This window comes from Balaenoptera physalus, assembly GCF_965194825.1.
Source record: "Balaenoptera physalus genome assembly, chromosome: 8".
Classification (NCBI taxonomy): domain Eukaryota; kingdom Metazoa; phylum Chordata; class Mammalia; order Artiodactyla; family Balaenopteridae; genus Balaenoptera; species Balaenoptera physalus.
Genome location: NC_138887.1, coordinates 52,105,462 through 52,122,961, shown reverse-complemented (window position 1 = coordinate 52,122,961; position 17,500 = coordinate 52,105,462). Strand labels below are relative to the sequence as shown.

The 17,500-nt window shown below is 36.1% G+C and overlaps 2 protein-coding genes across 2 annotated transcripts in view; one reads left to right on the top strand and one right to left on the bottom strand.

The window, feature by feature from the left end:
- The window catches only part of HDAC9 (histone deacetylase 9), a 999,599-nt gene that overhangs the window by 676,999 nt on the left and 305,100 nt on the right, over nt 1-17,500 (top strand). Inside the window, exon 14 of the mRNA XM_082472710.1 lies at nt 5,250-5,430. Coding sequence (XP_082328836.1) covers nt 5,250-5,430 — 181 coding nt within the window. The remainder of the gene's footprint in view (nt 1-5,249; nt 5,431-17,500) is intronic.
- The window catches only part of FERD3L (Fer3 like bHLH transcription factor), a 450,573-nt gene continuing 446,995 nt past the window's right edge, over nt 13,923-17,500 (bottom strand). The window contains exon 2 of the mRNA XM_082472797.1: nt 13,923-16,806. The gene's annotated coding sequence lies outside the window, so the exon portion shown is untranslated. The remainder of the gene's footprint in view (nt 16,807-17,500) is intronic.

Sequence of the window (17,500 nt, the reverse complement as noted above, 5' to 3'; positions counted from 1 at the left end):
TAGAGACCCACTTTCCAAATAGATGGCAATGCCTATGCCCCACAGCTTAGGAAGGCCCAGGCCCCAATGACATTGATGTCCTGCTAGGCATCATTGAAGAATTTATAAAGTAGGGGCATAATAACTCTTCACTGAAAGTACTTTGCAACTTTTATCAGTGGGAGGAGACAGAAGATGTTCAGGTGTAGTGGCCTTAGGCCACTTCATATAGAAAAGGTTGTCGTACACATCTCAGTAGCCTGACAGAATGTCCCTGAATAACAGTCTGGCAAAGTAACCAATCAAAACCAAGTCCCTAGTTAAATCACCTGAAAAAAGAAAGACCATGTATGCATAAGAAACAGGCTCAAAATACTACATATATTTAAAAAGTATTTTAAACAAGAATGCTTTCAGGGGATGAGGGCATGTTTATTATTCATTTATTAGGCATGACACATTTTCCAAAGGCACTCAATAGATGACAGGTTAATTTGGGTATCCATGCAATTTTTAGTAGCAGTAGGTTCTGAACTGTTAGATATTTTATTTTTCTGATGATGCAAGAGAGAGACATGCATTTTTGTCCTTACTTCGAAGTATGGGAAATAGCCATGAACAAAATTCGCTCTCGTTAAAATTGCTAATAGAAAAAAATGTTTAATGAAACACTTTTTTAGCTATAAAAATACTATCTCAATTTTCAGCCTCATGAAGGAAGCTTTTTATTGGTGAGGAGTAATATCCATCTGAAATAAAAGTGGCCTACAGTTTTGTGATACTTTGGTCACTAATATGTACCATAATAATCAGTGCCTTACTGGATTGTCAAGATTTGCCCTATACATTAAAAGCTATATTTCATTTGTAAAGACGTATAATTGTAGTCAACTCTTTTGAAAGTGAATAAACTTTTCTCTCTTTTATAGTCCTTTTTTGGTAAAAGGTTCAAAAATATTTGATCCATGTCTGCTCTTAGAACCAGTGATTATGAATCTGTCCCAGTGAAGTGTTTGAAAGGTTCAACTATTTATTTTAAATAACATTTGCCATTTTTCTTAATTGTGATATGCAGAAAGTTTGGAAACCGCATAAAAGCACAAAGGAAAAAAATAATTCTCAAATCACTTGTTTCCTTCAGCTCTTGGCTCCATCACTAAATAACTTCAGAGTATAGTACTTGGATAATTGTTTTGTCTGTTCCCTATTTTCTTATATTTTCATTAGCCATTCCTTGGTTCTTTATATAATGATTGTTTATAAAATGCTTTCTTGTTTTATCCCTGTAGTGAGATCTTAAAGATGGCCATGTATCTCCTTTCTATTCATGTATTTATTCAAGATATATTTGTTAACACCTACTATATGTGTGAAACACTGCATGGGAATATATGATTCAGTAGGCAAAGCTCATATCCTTATGGAACTTCCTATTTATGGACAAAGTGCTTGAATTTGGGTGTCAACCTATAAGATCAGGAGCCATGCTTAACTCACTTTCCTATCTATACAACCCAGCATGGGATCTATCAGTATTTTCTATCTGCATGCACCGTAGATATTGGAAGGACACTTACATGTGATGAATAAATAACTACTATTGAACAAGTAGTTGTTTGTCTCTTACCTACATTGCCGTATTCCTAATAGTATGGATAAGTAGATTAGATAAGTAGAATTGAGTAAGTAGAATTTGCTTGCCTGTTTGTAAAGGTCTGTGTTGAGGTGTAACATTTGTATCTTGGTTATGAGGTAGCAAACTGTAATTCCATTATCTCAAAGGTTCCTGTGAAGTCCAAGTAAAGCAATAAATATGCTTTATTAGCAAAGAAAGAAAGAAGGTGGCAGTGGTATTTACATGGAGCTCTTACAGTATTGAGTTATTCATTAAGAGGTAAAACATTTAGTAACCCCAGTCATCTAAAACATGGTTATGTTATTTGAAAAAAAACATGGCCTTTAACTCTCAAATATCTGTTACATATGCTTTTTTAAAAATTAATTAATCTATCTTGGTTGCATTGGGTCTTTGTTGCTGCGCGTGGGCCTTCTCTAGTTGCAGCGAGCGGGGGCTGCTCTTCGTAGCAGTGCACAGGCTTCTTATTGCGGTGGTTTCTCTTGTTGCAGAGTACGGGCTCTAGGCGTGTAGGCTTCAGTAGTTGTGGCACGTGGGCTCAGTAGTTGTGGCTCACGGGCTTTAGAGAGCAGGCTCAGTAGTTGTGGCACACGGGCTTAGTTGCTCCGTGACATGTGGGGTCTTCCCGGACCAGGGATCGAACCCGTGTCCCCTGCATTGGCAGGCGGATTCTTAACCACTGCAAGTCCCATGTTACATATTCTTAATGCACAAATAAATATTTAGCTTCGAGAAAGCATAAGAAAAGATACAAAATGCAGCAGAATATAAGTTCACAGATGATATAGATCCAGTCCCTGGTTCAAAGAGCTTTCAATATTACACATGGAAAGATGATTTCACACACACACACACACACACACACACACAAAACCTATCTAGAGCCTTCTCCCCACTTTGCATCTGGCTAATGGAATTTATCTTTTACATCTCAAGCTAAATGTCACTTTCTTAAAGTTCCCTCAACCTCTACATTAGGTTCTTCTTGACAGTTTTTCATGGTACTCTGTATTTTTCCCATATAGCACTCATTATATTTATAATTACATTATACTTAGAAATATTTAGTATCTGTCTCCTCACTAGACAATAAACATAAAAAAGGCTCAACACACCTGCAAAGTGTCTGGCTCAGAGTGTGACCTCAGTAAGTAGTTACTGCATGCAGTAACTCTAAAATATAAAAGATGGTGGCAGGGAAATGGAGAGAGAAAAACAAAGTGTGATGGGAATGTAGTGGAGAGGGAAAGTGCATGTAATATATGGTCTTGAAAAGGTTCCATGTAAAATTTGAAGAAGACTTTAGAGGTAGTGAATGAAGCTTCATGGACACACCTAGAGGGGGTGATACAGAAAAGATAGATTGGAAGCACGAATGATCAGAGCCAACATATCCGTTAGACACAGTAGACACTGTGCCCAGAACCCATGATACACTAAGGGGCCCCAAAAATGTTTTAAATGTTAATTTTTAATCAGAAAAAATGAATATTATAATAATGATTCCAATGTATGCCAATATTAGCCTAAAATTTAATTTTTAATATTTTTTATACAGGAAAGAGCCCATGAATGCAGCCCTGGGGATGATATTTGTTATACAGTAGATAGGATTTGAGCTGGAATCTGAAAAAGGAATAGAAGATCTAACATTGAAATTCAAGTTGGCCTCACTTAGGGAGATTCCAGATGACAGGCTGACAGGCTGGTGAGGTTCTTCAAACTTTGCTTTAACTTTCACAGACTTTCTATCAGCTTTTTACTTATAGGAGAGCTTTAGGAAGAGAATTCTTGCAGGAAAGAATTGGATGGGTTGATTTTAGAGGCAGGGTAATCAATCAAGGGCCTTTGCATTAGTTTGGATTATAATAGAAAGAGACAGAAGGGATAGATATTACAAACATCCAGGTATATATTTACCCAGGCATTTTAGATCACATGCAGAAGAGCTCATTTTCTCCATAGAAAACTCCCAAAGTCATAATTACACATTTACATTCCCTGTATAAGTTTCATGAGAGGAGGAACCATGTCAATCCTACTGCTGTGCCTTAGGGAATTGAACGTGGAGATGCTCAAGAAAACAAGAGATTTAGACTCCTGTAGATGTGTTAAAACTATTAGAACTAGAACTACATCCTGGCCAAATCATTCTAATCATCAAAGCAAATGCCCAGAGCTCAATGATGTGACAAATGCCTTCCAATTGATTGATGGTTCAGTTATTCTGCAGAGCAAAACTGAAGTAACACCATATACACATACATTAATTATAACTTATTTTAAAGTTAATTTTAAAGGATTCTTAACTTTTTTCTAAGTTGGGGAATCTCTGTCTATGGTCTATAACTAAATATATATTCATAATCAACTCATTTTTATATACAGCATTAACTCATACAGAGGAAGTCATACTGACATAAAACCATGTAATATGCATTGAATACAGTTGTGTTGTATATAGATTTGTTAGCATTCTCACTAAGTAAATAATTTGGACACTAAGGATGTACCAAACCTTGTGCTAGAGGAACACCACCCTAAGAAGAAGGTTAAGGCAGGGCCTTACTAAGGAGAGGTGATACTTGCATTCAGTCTTAAAACAGTACATGCCTGGCAGGTAGACCAAAGCAGAAGAGCATGTACATTTTAAGAATTATAGCAATTAGGCTTGTATTTAAAAGGCTTTGTTAACCTTTTGGAGTATTAGTTTCCTTATCCATGGAACGTGATGATCATCCTTTGTATCACTGTTCAGCTACTTTTCACGTTTGTTGGGAACATGGAAAAGGAAACAAACATATAAATCAACACGAAGGTTATGAATCCCCTGATGTTGAAGAGAGGAAATATTCGGTGTGTAACATTGATAGTTAAATTAACCGCCTGTCTCTATTTTAGAGATTGTCTCTTTTGGAGACAGAGGAATAGACCAAGTGAATCCTTCAGGAGCTTCCAAATTCTGGCTCTTTGATTTCATAACTTGAGAAGTATGAAGAATGATAATGCTGTTAAATCACTGAGATTGTATTTAATACTTTATAAAGAAACTAAACCTTTTCATAGTACTGAGATTACACCATGCAACCTATGAAAAATTCCTTATTCTGTACCATTATATGAAGACTGAAAGCTGTCAAATATAGTCATTTAATTGGCAATTCTTAGGCTCCTATAAATGTCATTGACAATATTACTGAAATAAATTCAAGATAGGGTTTTCAGAATTGAGCCTCGTTGGCGGTTTGAAAGCAGTTGAATTGTTCTCCCGCTTTGCGTTGTAACAATTCTGGGGCTGTATTCAAAACGTTGGTATCAAGGTAGGAAATGAGTCTAAGTCAATGTTCCCCTTGAGGTTAAAGGTCTGTTTCTTTCAATCAGTTCAAACTGACAGGCCTCCTGCCATCACCTCCTCCTTAGCCAGGCAGACAGGCCCTGGCCGTCAGTGTGAAAACATCTGTTGAATGGATTTATTGACTAGATCGTGTTTTGTTTCTCCCTTTCTCTATTTTTTTTCCTTCACACCGTTTATTATGTCTCTGACCTGATGAACTTAATTGGTTGCCATGTCATTCTCAGTGTCTCCCTTAGTGCTTGTCTCATGTTTCTTTCTACTGTGCTCTTCTCTCGACAGCAGCCCTTCCTGGAGCCGCAGCAAGCACGTGCGCTCTCGGTGCGCCCAGCTCAGCTGGCCGCGGATGGCATGGACGGATTAGAGAAACATAGTCTTGTCTCCAGGACTCATTCCTCCCCTGCTGCCTGCGTTTTACCTCACCCAGCAATGGACCGCCACCTCCTGCCTGGCTCTGCAACTGGTGAGAATCCCTCAAGACTCTCCCTAATAGGCAGGCTAAATACACCGTTCTTGTAGGATTAAGCGATTTAAATGCTCTGAATAACTCCAAGAGCAGAACACTCCATTTTAACCCAGTGCAACCCAAATTTTATAAGATTATATTGGCCACAAGACAAACAGCACATCTGATAAGTCTTGGGCTTAGTATTAATAGCCTCATAAATTGTTATCATTCAAGGGCCTGGAAAACACATCAACAGGTGCATGGGTCCCTTTTGGAAACAAAAATCCCTACAACATTCTTTAGCAGTGTTCCTCAATCTCTTCCTTCTAGTAGTCCTGGCCACTAGGAAATTTATGATGCTGGCTTCATTTGAGTCTGAAGAGTGCCCCTCTTCCAGTTTGTTTTTTTTGCTGTTTTGTTGGTGTCCCTGTTTTCTTCTGACTTTCCGTACAAATGACTCATAGGAGACAGTGGTGCCAAGGCAAACCTTGTTTAATTCTACGTACATGAGTTCCATTTCCATTTATTATGGCACCGATGGGTGGGCTATTTGACCACCCTCTTCCTTTGCCTACAGCTGTGTTTGATATTTCAGAACCTGGCTACAGAGGAAAACAAACCAGATAATTCCAAGGCCAAAGGAAGGTCAAGTCCGGAACACACACACAAAAAAAGGGTGCTATTCTCTCACAAAGGAGCTGTACCATTAATATCCATGTGGATAAATATTCCTTTAAGCCTGCTGGCCCCTGTTCTTGTTCCGTGCTCTCAAACTGTGGCTCATCAAATGAAAGATATTCTAGCCCTAAGGGCTCATAACTTGGATGCAGCAAGGGGAGAATTCAGATGTACCTTCCCCCAAAGTCTCTCACAGGTTATCTGATTTATTTTTGAAGCAGTTTTTAGGATTCAGAGTTTGTTTTTGTGGCTTCTGTGACCTCAAGCAACCCTTTGTGCTTGGAAAAGTTAAAATACTTTTTCTGAAATCATGTTCCCAAGCCTTGATATCATCTTTTATTTAAAAATCAATGAATGAAATGGCCAAGTTATTTAACTTTGACAGACATCTTAATAAGTATGCATAGGAGCTACTTTTTATAATGTGTTACACCACAAGCCAGCATTCCATACTAGGAGCTACAGTCGTTATATTTGGATATATTTCCTTCACCACATTAGCCACTGCCTCTGATCCCTCTATAACCTGGAGCAAAGCAGACCTGCCCTGGTATCCCAGACGACCCAGGACTGCAGCCCACTGTCAGTGGAAGCCGCTTGGATCAGTCAGGCCTGGTTCTATCCCTGGTCTTCAGAGAATTTTTGCTCAAAGCTAGATACATGATGTAGAGAAATACTTTTTGTAGGTAGTGAGAGCAGCAGCCTTTAAGAATTAGATACTTCTCAATTCTTTTTACTGAAAGTGTTTTTTATTCAGCCCTAAGCTTTCAGAGACACAGACACCCTATTGTAATGCAGGTTACATTCACTCAGAATCATTTCCTTAGTTTAAAAGTGAGCTTGATTATAAAGTTTTGTGGTGCTGTTTCCATGTGCGCTGCTGTCTACTATTGTAATCGTACTGATAGTTTCTTTTCTTGGTCAAGAGGAGTGACCCTTTCCTGACATGCTTTGGTTTCCTCTACTTTTATATGTTCCTTCCATATGAATGAAGCAAGATCTCTGAATATTAGAATGATTCTACTAGTTTGAGAAAACATGTTGAACAGGGTTTGTAGGCCTTAAAAGAATCAGGTGAAAGGGTGGACTGCAAACCAAATAACACAAGCATGACATAAACATAACCTAATCCTTCAGACTGAAGACTGGGTCATTTCACGTGATTAGTTTCTTTCTCATAATGTCAACATCCTAGTATTTATCAGAGTTTATATTCCAAACACAAATAGGGAAATCAGCTTGAGTTTATTTTCATTTTTAATGTACGTGATGAGACACATTTCTTGCCTAAATGAGAGATTATATAAACATATTTTAAAAAATACAGGATTTTGTACTTAGTAGGTATTCAATAAATTTTAGTTGAATGAACAAATACTAATTTGTAATATATGTACATGATATATGTACATATAAATCGTAAACACTTAGGAATTTACTAGTTCAAATTTGGAAACCCTGAAAATGAAAGTTACTTTGTAATTATTGTTCTGTAAAGAACGACTAAGTGATTTCAAAGTTACATACTTCAGTAGAGAAGAACCTTCTTATTGTCTTACTTACCTTAAGAATGTTGCATCCTAACACTTAAATTCTTAAAGTAAAAATATTAGATATATTTTTTAAAAACATGCAAAGTATATAATTTATGTATCTGTTAATAGCCCCTCCACTGTCATTGGGACTAAAAATATATATTTGATTGGTGACTTTCATTTAGTGCTTTTCCAAATCCAAAGGAAATGAAATGCACTGTCTTCACTCTGCCCCTCCACATATTATTCTGGCTTTAATCCAAACTTAAATTTCCCCTGTAAGCTACATACTGTTACAATCCACATGATCTCAAAATTCATTTTAGTATTTCTAACGATCTTTATTTTAGAGGAGAACTCTTAAGGCTTTCATTTGTGGTATGTTTGAAAACAAATTTTTTAAGCATTACATGCCTTTCTTTTGGCTTTTTAATATCTGGTGTAGTTACATCAAGAAAAATCAAGTGGCATTTGAGTCACTTTGAAGTCACATGTTCTTTGAGAATATTTAGCTTTTTTTTTTTTCAAAAGAAAGTCATAAATCTTAAATACTCAGTGGTTGTTCCACTAAAAAGTAAGGAAGAGAAAACAAGTTGTAAGGGTAAGCGATTTGCTTCATGTCATTCTCTAAGAGCTATACATTTTGAAACAACTAAAAAGTTACTCAATACTAAACTCACATAATTTTCAAGGCACAACATTCAAACCTTTACCCTCCATGTGGTCCTCAACAGTCAGCTAGAGTAGCCACACCATCCCCTTTTTGTAAAGAACAAAGCAGTGGTCCAAGGGAAAAATGTGGTCTGAACTCAGTCAGTTGTTGAAAGACTATGTCTCTCGTCCATTTCCTGTGAGAACTTGAATGGACCAAGAAGCAGACTAAGATGCAGCCACTCCCTGGTAGCCCTACAGAGAGCCTGGTTGAGGATATTTCTGGATGCACAAGAAGATGACGCACCTGCTGTAGTGCTAATGAAGAACGTGTATTGTAGAGCCAGGTTGCCACATATTCAAATGAATTTTGTTATATTGGAATATGAGTAATAATATTCAACTTTTATATCATATTGAATTTAAGAGGTGCTTTTTTTCATTCTATGTAAAGCCAAGGCATGGTGTTTGTATGAGTTCTGATGACTAAGGAAAGGGCAAACTATGTCATTTTCTCTGCCATAGTCTTCCTTTCTACTCAGCTGTTCCTAACAGAGATGAGGCTTGGTCATGGCTCACAACAGACCATTGAGAGTAGATGAGATAATTGTGCTAAGTTTATACCAAATGGAATTCATTGACACAAGAATTTAATGGCAAATAAATTTGATTGGCTTTATCTTCCCCATCACCCAGTAGCATTTAAGGTCTTCTTTCTCCCAACACTAGGTTCCTTTACATATTCTGTGAGTAAATTCTTTCTTTGTAACATTATCTTTTTAAGTCAGTGTCTAATGTGAAGTAGAATTACAGTGCTCAAACTAAACCAATGTTTATGAAAGCCATTACAAATAGTTTAGTTAAAAGAATTTTTAAATTGATGTCTAGTGGGTGGCACATCGTGACAGAAAGTGAAATACATTTGAATATTTCAGTGTGAGAATAGCAAAACTGACCTTTTTTCCTGTTTTTTTTTGGTTTGTTTTTGCTTTTTGTTTTTTAATTAAAGATACTTTCCCTAGTCAGGCAAACTCCCATTAATCCTTCAGGTTTTAGTTTACGTGTTATTTCCTTCATGAAGCCTTGTTCGGCCAGCTAAATCCAAATTAAATCAATTATGATCCCTCATAACAAACTGGATTTTTCACTGAAAGATTGTAATTATTTATTTTGGGGATTGTGTTCAGATGGGCTCTCTGTGCGGGAAGAGATTGTGTTTTCTCTTCTCTCTAACCCTAGCACATAGGTATATGGCTAGCCCAAGAAGAGTACTCAGTGTATGTACTTACTGTATAATAAACAAATGAATATCTGAATGAAATGAGAGTAAATAGACATGAATTACATGCAGCTACACACAGAAAAGATTATTGGTGTGTTAAGTGAAATTTGGGAGTAACACTTATATTTTTTTAATTTAAAAAAATGTTCATTGAAAGTAATTTGGTAAATTTGGAAAACTGAAAAGGAGACTCACCTATTATTCTATCACTCAGAGGTAACCATAAGTAAAATATACATTTATTTATTCCAGTATTTTTTCCTCTTCCTATGTGCCTCTCTTTAACAGAGTAAAGAAAAGTTATATGTGTGTTTTTGTTCACATCTGTGTGCACGTGTATATCTGTAAATATGTATATGTGTGTGTGTGTAATCGTGTGTGTGTATGTATATGTGTCTGCATGTGTTTATGTGTGTGTTTTAAGACTTCTCAGAGTAACTAATGTTACCACCTGTATCAGAATGGAGAGATTAATTTCATTTGGGTAGATAATCAGTTTTGAAGTTACTGTCCTCAAATATATGTGCTTGAAATTTCTTCTGAAAAATTCCTCCAAAATTTGCTTATCTAATTCTCACTGAAGATGATAAAATAGCTATCTTTTTTATTTAGGAGATTAAATGGACTTGGTCACATATATGTTATAACATATTTATTAACATAAGTTATAGCATATATTTTTAAAGTATATATTGATATACATTAGTTATACATATATGTATATGTATATATATATTTTTTTAATTAAAAAAATTGTTTTGGCTTTTTCATGCCTGAGAAAGTCATCCTATTACCTTCACACACACTTGGACACAGACTTATTGGGGCACATTTTTTGTCTGGAAATGTGGTTAAATGCTCAAGTATTTGACATTCAAGAGGAGAAATCTGAGGTTAGCACTGAAGAGAAGTCGGAGGCCATCTTAGTATGTGTTCCTTTGTGGGCAGCTTGTTCATTCTTTTCTGGTGCCTCATAGTGTATTTTCTTTATCCTGTTAATCCAAAAAACAAAACCAAAAAAAAAAAACAACCCCAAATTATCTTTATGATGAGCATTTGCAGTTACATACTCATGTACATTGACTCTTTCTATTTATGGAAAAATTCTTCAATTATTCCGATTATTCAGTTAAATATGATTTCTTCCTCGAGAACAGTCTTTTTGTTCAGTTTTCTATTCTCTGACCTCCATACTCTCTGTACACCTCTAAGTTTTTACTTAATGGCACTTATCTGGTTTTCTGAAATGTGAATTCCTTTTTTGTTCTCCAGTGTAGGTTTTAATTTTGCCACTATGTATTTAGTTTTCTTGCCATCCTCATTTACCTTACTCATCTTTCTTTTTACTCATTAATTTAGCTTGATTTCTCCTTTTAGCTGTTGGCTCCTATTTTATAGGATCAGTGTCTTTTGACATTTGAGGATCTCAAAAAGTTTCTAAAATCTAATTTTTGTTCCTATAGTAAATCAAATTCACTGATCTAAGTAGTATGAATGATGTTTCCTTTACAATTTCTGTAGCATATTCTCGTAGGCCCAGTTTTTTGTTTTTTTGTTTTTTATTTTCCTCTGCTCACTCAGTCTTTTAAAAAAATATATTTTTTTGAAGTATAGTTGATTTACAATTTGGTGTTAATTTCTGCTGTAGAGCAAAGTGATTCAGATATATATTGTCCGACTTTTGTTTCATTATAGTTTATTATAAGATATTGAATGTAGTTTTCTGTGCTATACAGTAGGACCTTGTTGTTTATCTATTTTATATATAGTAGTTTGTATCTACTAATCCCAAACTCCTAATTTATCCCTCCCCCCACATTTCCCTTTTGGTAATCATAAGTTTGTTTTCTATGTCTGTGAGTCTCTTTCTGTTTTGTAAATAAGTTCATTTCTATCATTTTTTAGATTCCACATATAAGTGATATCATAAGATATTTGTCTTTGTCTGACTTACTTCAGTTAGTATGATAATCTCTAGGTCTGTCCATGTTGCTGAAAATGGCATTTCATTCTTTTTTATGGCTGAGTAATATTCCATTGTGCATATATACACTACATCTTCTTTCTCCATTCATCTGTTGATGGACGTTTAGGTTGCTGCCATGTCTTTGCTGTTGTAAATAGTGCTGCTATGAACATTGGGGTGCATATATCTTTTGGAATTAAAGTTTTATCCAGATATATGCCCAGGAGTGGGATTGCTGGATTGTATGGTAACTCTATTTTTAGTTTTTTGAGGAACCTCCATACTGTTTGCTATAGGGGCTGCACCAATTTACATTCCCACCAATAGTGTAGGAGAGTTCCCTTTTCTCTACACCCTCTCCAGCATTTATTATTTGTAGACCTTTTGTTGATGGCCATTCTGACTGGTGTGAGGTGATAGATACCTCATTGTAGTTTTGATTTGCATTTCTCTAATAATTAGTGATGTTGAGCATCTTTTCATGTGCTTTTTGGCCATCTGGTGTGTCTTCTCTGGAGAAATGTCTGTTTAGATCTTCCACTCATTTTTTGATTTTGTTGTTTGTCTTTTTGATATTGAGCTGCATGAGCTGTTTGCATATTTTGGAGATTAATCCCTTGTTGGTCACTTCATTTACCAATATTTTATCCCATTCTGTGGTTTATCTTTTCGTTCAGTTTATGGTTTCCTTTGCTGTGCTCACTCATTCTTGAAAGCTGGAATGTAGAGTGATCTTTCCAGATATTTGCCAGTAAATACGTAGTGAATTGTGTTTGACTTCACTTTTTGCCAACTTACATACTGGATGAATCTCCTCGGTTATATAGTTGAATGGCAACACTTAATCTAATTCCCAGGTTCTAACAGACTTTCATATAGTGTTAGTTGGAAGCCCTGGGATGGAATTTCTTCCACCCACTTCCTTTTTACCTGCTGATACGATGATTTACATAAACAAACAAATCTAAGCCTTAGAAAATGCTTCTTATGTACTCAGAGGCACAATTTAGCAAGTTTTAAACAATTATTTTTGGATATTTCATTTGCCTGCTGGACAAATCAAGTTTCATACATAATTAAAAATTGTACTATCTGGAGGGAACTTACCTCAACATAATAAAGGCCATATATGACAAACCCACAGTCAACATCGTTCTCAGTGGTGAAAAACTGAAACCATTTCCTCTAAGATCAGGAACAAGACAAGGTTGTCCACTCCAACCACTGTCATTCAACATAGTTTTGGAATTTTTAGCCACAGCGATCAGCGAAGAAAAAGAAATAAAAGGAATACAAATTGGAAAAGAAGTAAAGCTGTTGCTGTTTGCAGATGACATGATACTATACATAGAGAATCCTAAAGATGCTACCAGAAAACTACTAGAGCTAATCAATGATTAGTAAAGTAGCAGGATACAAAATTAATGCACAGAAATCTCTTGCATTCTTATACACTAATGATGAAAAATCTGAAAGAGAAATTAAGGAAACACTCCCATTTACCATTGCAACAAAAAGAATAAAATACCTAGGAATAAACCTACCTAAGGAGACAAAAGACCTGTATGCAGAAAACTATAAGACACTGATGAAAGAAATTAAAGATGATACAAACAGATGGAGAGATATACCATGTTCTTGGATTCGAAGAATCAACATTGTGAAAATGACTATACTACCCAAAGCAATCTACAGATTCAATGCAATCCCTGTCAAACTACCAATGGCATTTTTCACAGAACTAGAACAAAAAATTTCACAATCTGTATGGAAACACAAAAGACCCCGAATAGCCAAAGCAATCTTGAGAAGGAAAAACGGAGCTGGAGGAATCAGGCTTCCAGACTTCAGACTATACTACAGAGCTACAGTAATCAAGGCAGTATGGTACTGGCACAAAAACAGAAATATAGATCAATGGAACAGGATAGAAAGCCCAGAGATAAACCCACACACATATGGTCACCTTATTTTTGATAAAGGAGGCAAGAATATACAATGGAGAAAAGACAGCCTCTTCAATAAGTGGTGCTGGGAAAACTGGACAGCTACATGTAAAAGAATGAAATTAGAACACTCCCCAACGTCATACACAAAAATAAACTCAAAATGGATTAAAGGCCTAAATGTAAGTCCAGACACTATTAAACTCTTAGAGGAAAACATAGGCAGAACGCTCTATGATGTAAATCACAGCAAGATCCTTTTTGACCCACCTTCTAGAGAAATGGAAATAAAAACAAAAATAAACAAATGGGACCTAATGAAACTTAAAAGCTTTTGCACAGCAAAGGAAACCATAAACAAGACGAAAAGACAACCCTCAGAATTGGAGAAAATGTTTGCAAATGAAGCAACTGACAAGGGATTAATCTCCAAAATTTACAAGCAGCTCATGCAGCTCAATACCAAAAAAACCAAACAACCCAATCCAAAAATGGGCAGAAGACCTAAATAGACGTTTCTCCAAAGAAGATATACAGATCGCCAACAAACACATGAAAGGATACTCAACATCACTGATCATTAGAGAAATGCAAATCAAAACTACAATGAGATATCACCTCACACCAGTCAGAATGGCCATCATCAGAAATCTACAAACGATAAATGCTGGAGAGGGCGTGGAGAAAAGGGAACCCTCTTGCGCTGTTGGTGGGAATGTAAATTGATACAGCCTCTATGGACAACAGTATGGAGATGCCTTAAAAAACTAAAAATAGAACTACCATACGACCCAGCAATCCCACTACTGGGCATATACCCTGAGAAAACCATAATTCAAAAAGAGTCATGTACCACAGTGTTCATTGCAGCTCTATTTACAATAGCCAGGACATGGAAGCAACCTAAGTGTCCATCGACAGATGAATGGATAAAGAAGTTGTGGCACATATATGCAATGGAATATTACTCAGCCACGAAAAGAAACGAAATTGAGTTATTTGTAGTGAGGTGGATGGACCTAGAGTCTGTCATACAGAGTGAAGTAAGTCAGAAACAGAAAAACAAATATCATATGCTAACACATATATATGGAATCAAAAAAAAATGTTATGAAGAACCTAGGGGCAGGACAGGAATAAAGACGCAGACGTAGAGAATGGACCTGAGGACACGGGGAAGGGGAAGGGTAAGCTGGGATGAAGTGAGAGAGTGATATGGACATATATACACTACCAAATGTAAAATCGATAGCTAGTGGGAAGCAGCCGCATAGCACAGGGAGATCAGCTCAGTGCTTTGTGACCACCTAGAGGGGTGGGATAGGGAGGATGGGAGGGAGACGCAAGAGGGAGGAGATATGGGGATGTATGTATATGTATAGCTGATTCACTTTGTTATAAAGCAGAAACTAACACACCTTTGTAAAGCAATTATACTCCAATAAAGATGTTTAAAAATATTTTTGTACTATCTGGTACTTTGATTTAAGTGTTCCTGTTAAAAGATATTATAACAAATAATTCAGGTATTAGAATGTAAAGAGTATAGTAGAAATAGAAAAAAACTAGGCAGGATAAACCTTATGGATAGATTAGAATGATGGATAGAAAGTATAACAGCTGCTGTGGGTATGACTTAGAGGTTATTAGAAATGACCCTTACTTCAGAATAGCTCCATGTATCCATTTTAGTAATTCTACCAATTGCAAGCCATTTTTTAAAGTTTTTTTTTTATTTTTAAAAGGTCATCTTTGACCTCCCAGCCCCGTATTTTTGTTTCTTCCTTACCATACAGAGTCTTAAAAAAACATGTCATAAAAGTATATTCGTAAGTACCTCACCTTTACTGCTAGATCATAAGTTAAATATAATAAAATGAAGTTGCTGGTACCTGGATCATTGTGAGCGTTCAATGACTGTTTACTGAACCTGCGTCTTTTAGGAAAGATATTATGTTATATATATTTGTGTTGTGCTTGGTTCAGTTCTTTGGCCCTGAAAAGTGTTTAATATGTGTTGTTGAGCATATCCTTAGGAAGGTGTGAAACCTCAGGCATTAACCAGAAAAGCAATGTGAAGTTGAATGTTAAGAACTTGTGATCAGGATTAGGAGTTCTAGGTCTAAAGATTCTCGACTCAACTTTCCTAATAGACCAAGGTGGACTCAGCCTCTCAATCATATAAGATTGGGCATAAACCTGAAGATATGAATGGTTTCTATGACTAAATAATGACTTAACTACACGCAGTGATTAAGGAAAGGGAAAGATGCTGCACTTTGCGCTTCCTCATTTAATAAAACTGAAAGCCAGAGAAAGCACAAAGTCCAAGCTTATCTAAAAAAAATATCAAAAAATTTTAAGAGGTTTTTTTTGGTAGAAAATAAACTACTAGAGTTTAAAATTCAGGTAAAGCCTTTATGTTAAGACTCCTTTGTGTATTTTCTTAAAACCTAATTTTAACTCTTGTCCCATTGATTGAGAGAGATTGATCCATTGGCTTATGTTGTAAGTGGCAACCAGTGGGGCAGAAAGGGTCAAAGAAAAGTAGAATTCCATATGAATCCCGAAGAGAAGAGCAGGCTTGTTTCTCACCCTGTAAGTTTTTGTTACTGGAGAAAAAGGAAAAAAGAGAGAGGAAAAGAATGGAGATGAAGGATGAGGTTAAGTCTCACCTTGCAGTCTACCTGTTAACACCTCTTTGCTAGGTCATTAAGATGAGTAAGTGGAGGTTTGGGGTTCCAGACTTTTATTTATTTTCTCTTAAATTCAAATGTCTTTCCAAGAGTTCCTGGACTTTGTATTATAATCTCCAGATACTTGATAGTAAATTTCAGCTACCATAACCTGTTTAATAATTTTTTTTCTGACAGTGGCTTATGGAGAAAATTTTGTTAAAAGAGGAATGGTTAATGTGGAGGTGAAGTTAGATATGTCAAGAGATGAAATAGTGAAAAAAATAAGCAACTTAATGATTAGAATCTCTGCTTTTAAAGAATATGTTTTCAAAATGAGGGAAATACTGTATTTTATGTTTTCATGTTAATCATTAATATATCCTTTATGCAGTGCAAAACTGGTTGAAAATATGTTAAACAGTTCCTGTAATGTAGTAGCAACTCATAAATAAATACTTGATATATCTGAACTGTGGAGACATGTCTTATATATCATTGTAGTTTTTTAAAATAAATATATTTATTTATTTTTGGCTGCATTGGGTTTTTGTTGCTGTGCGTGGGCTTTCTCTAGTTGCGGCGAGCGGGGGCTACTCTTCGTTGCGGTGCGCGGTCTTCTCATTGCGGTGGCTTCTCTTGTTGTGGAGCACGGGCTCTAGGCGTGCGGGCTTCAGTGTTTGTGGCACACGGGCTTCAGTAGTTGTGGCTCATGGGCTTTAGAGCACAGGCTCAGTAGTTGTGGCTCACGGGCTTAGTTGCTCCGCAGCATGTGGGATCTTCCCGGACCAGGGTTTGAACCCACGTCCCCTGCATTGGCAGGCAGATTCTTAACCACTGCGCAACCAGGGAAGTCCCTATCATTGTATTTTTAATGTCACTTTTTATGCCTGCTTCCTTTTTTTTTCCTGCCTTGCCTCTTGTCTCCCTTTTGAGTTTATTTAAAAATATTTATTCATCTCTTTTTTATGCAAAATGCCATGTAGAAATATAATGAGTAAAATAAATGCCTGTATTAGAGGCACTTGCCAGTTGGAAAATAAGGCACATAAAATAAAAGGTAGAACATTAAAGAAATAAGGCTATAAAATCTTTATTAGTCCAATGAGGTCCACCAAGTAGGTTCATCAGGGAGGTCTTTATAATGGAGATATCTGACTTAGTTCTTGCATCAATCCATTGATTTATGTTTTTCATTCATTTATTAAAAGTACTTTTGAGGATCTACTATATTCCAAGCATGGTTTACAGACACGAAAAGTTCAGAGGTAAACAATACAACTCTAGTCTGTGTTTTCATAGATCTGACCAGATAGTAAAGAAAATATACAATTAACAATATTATATAACAA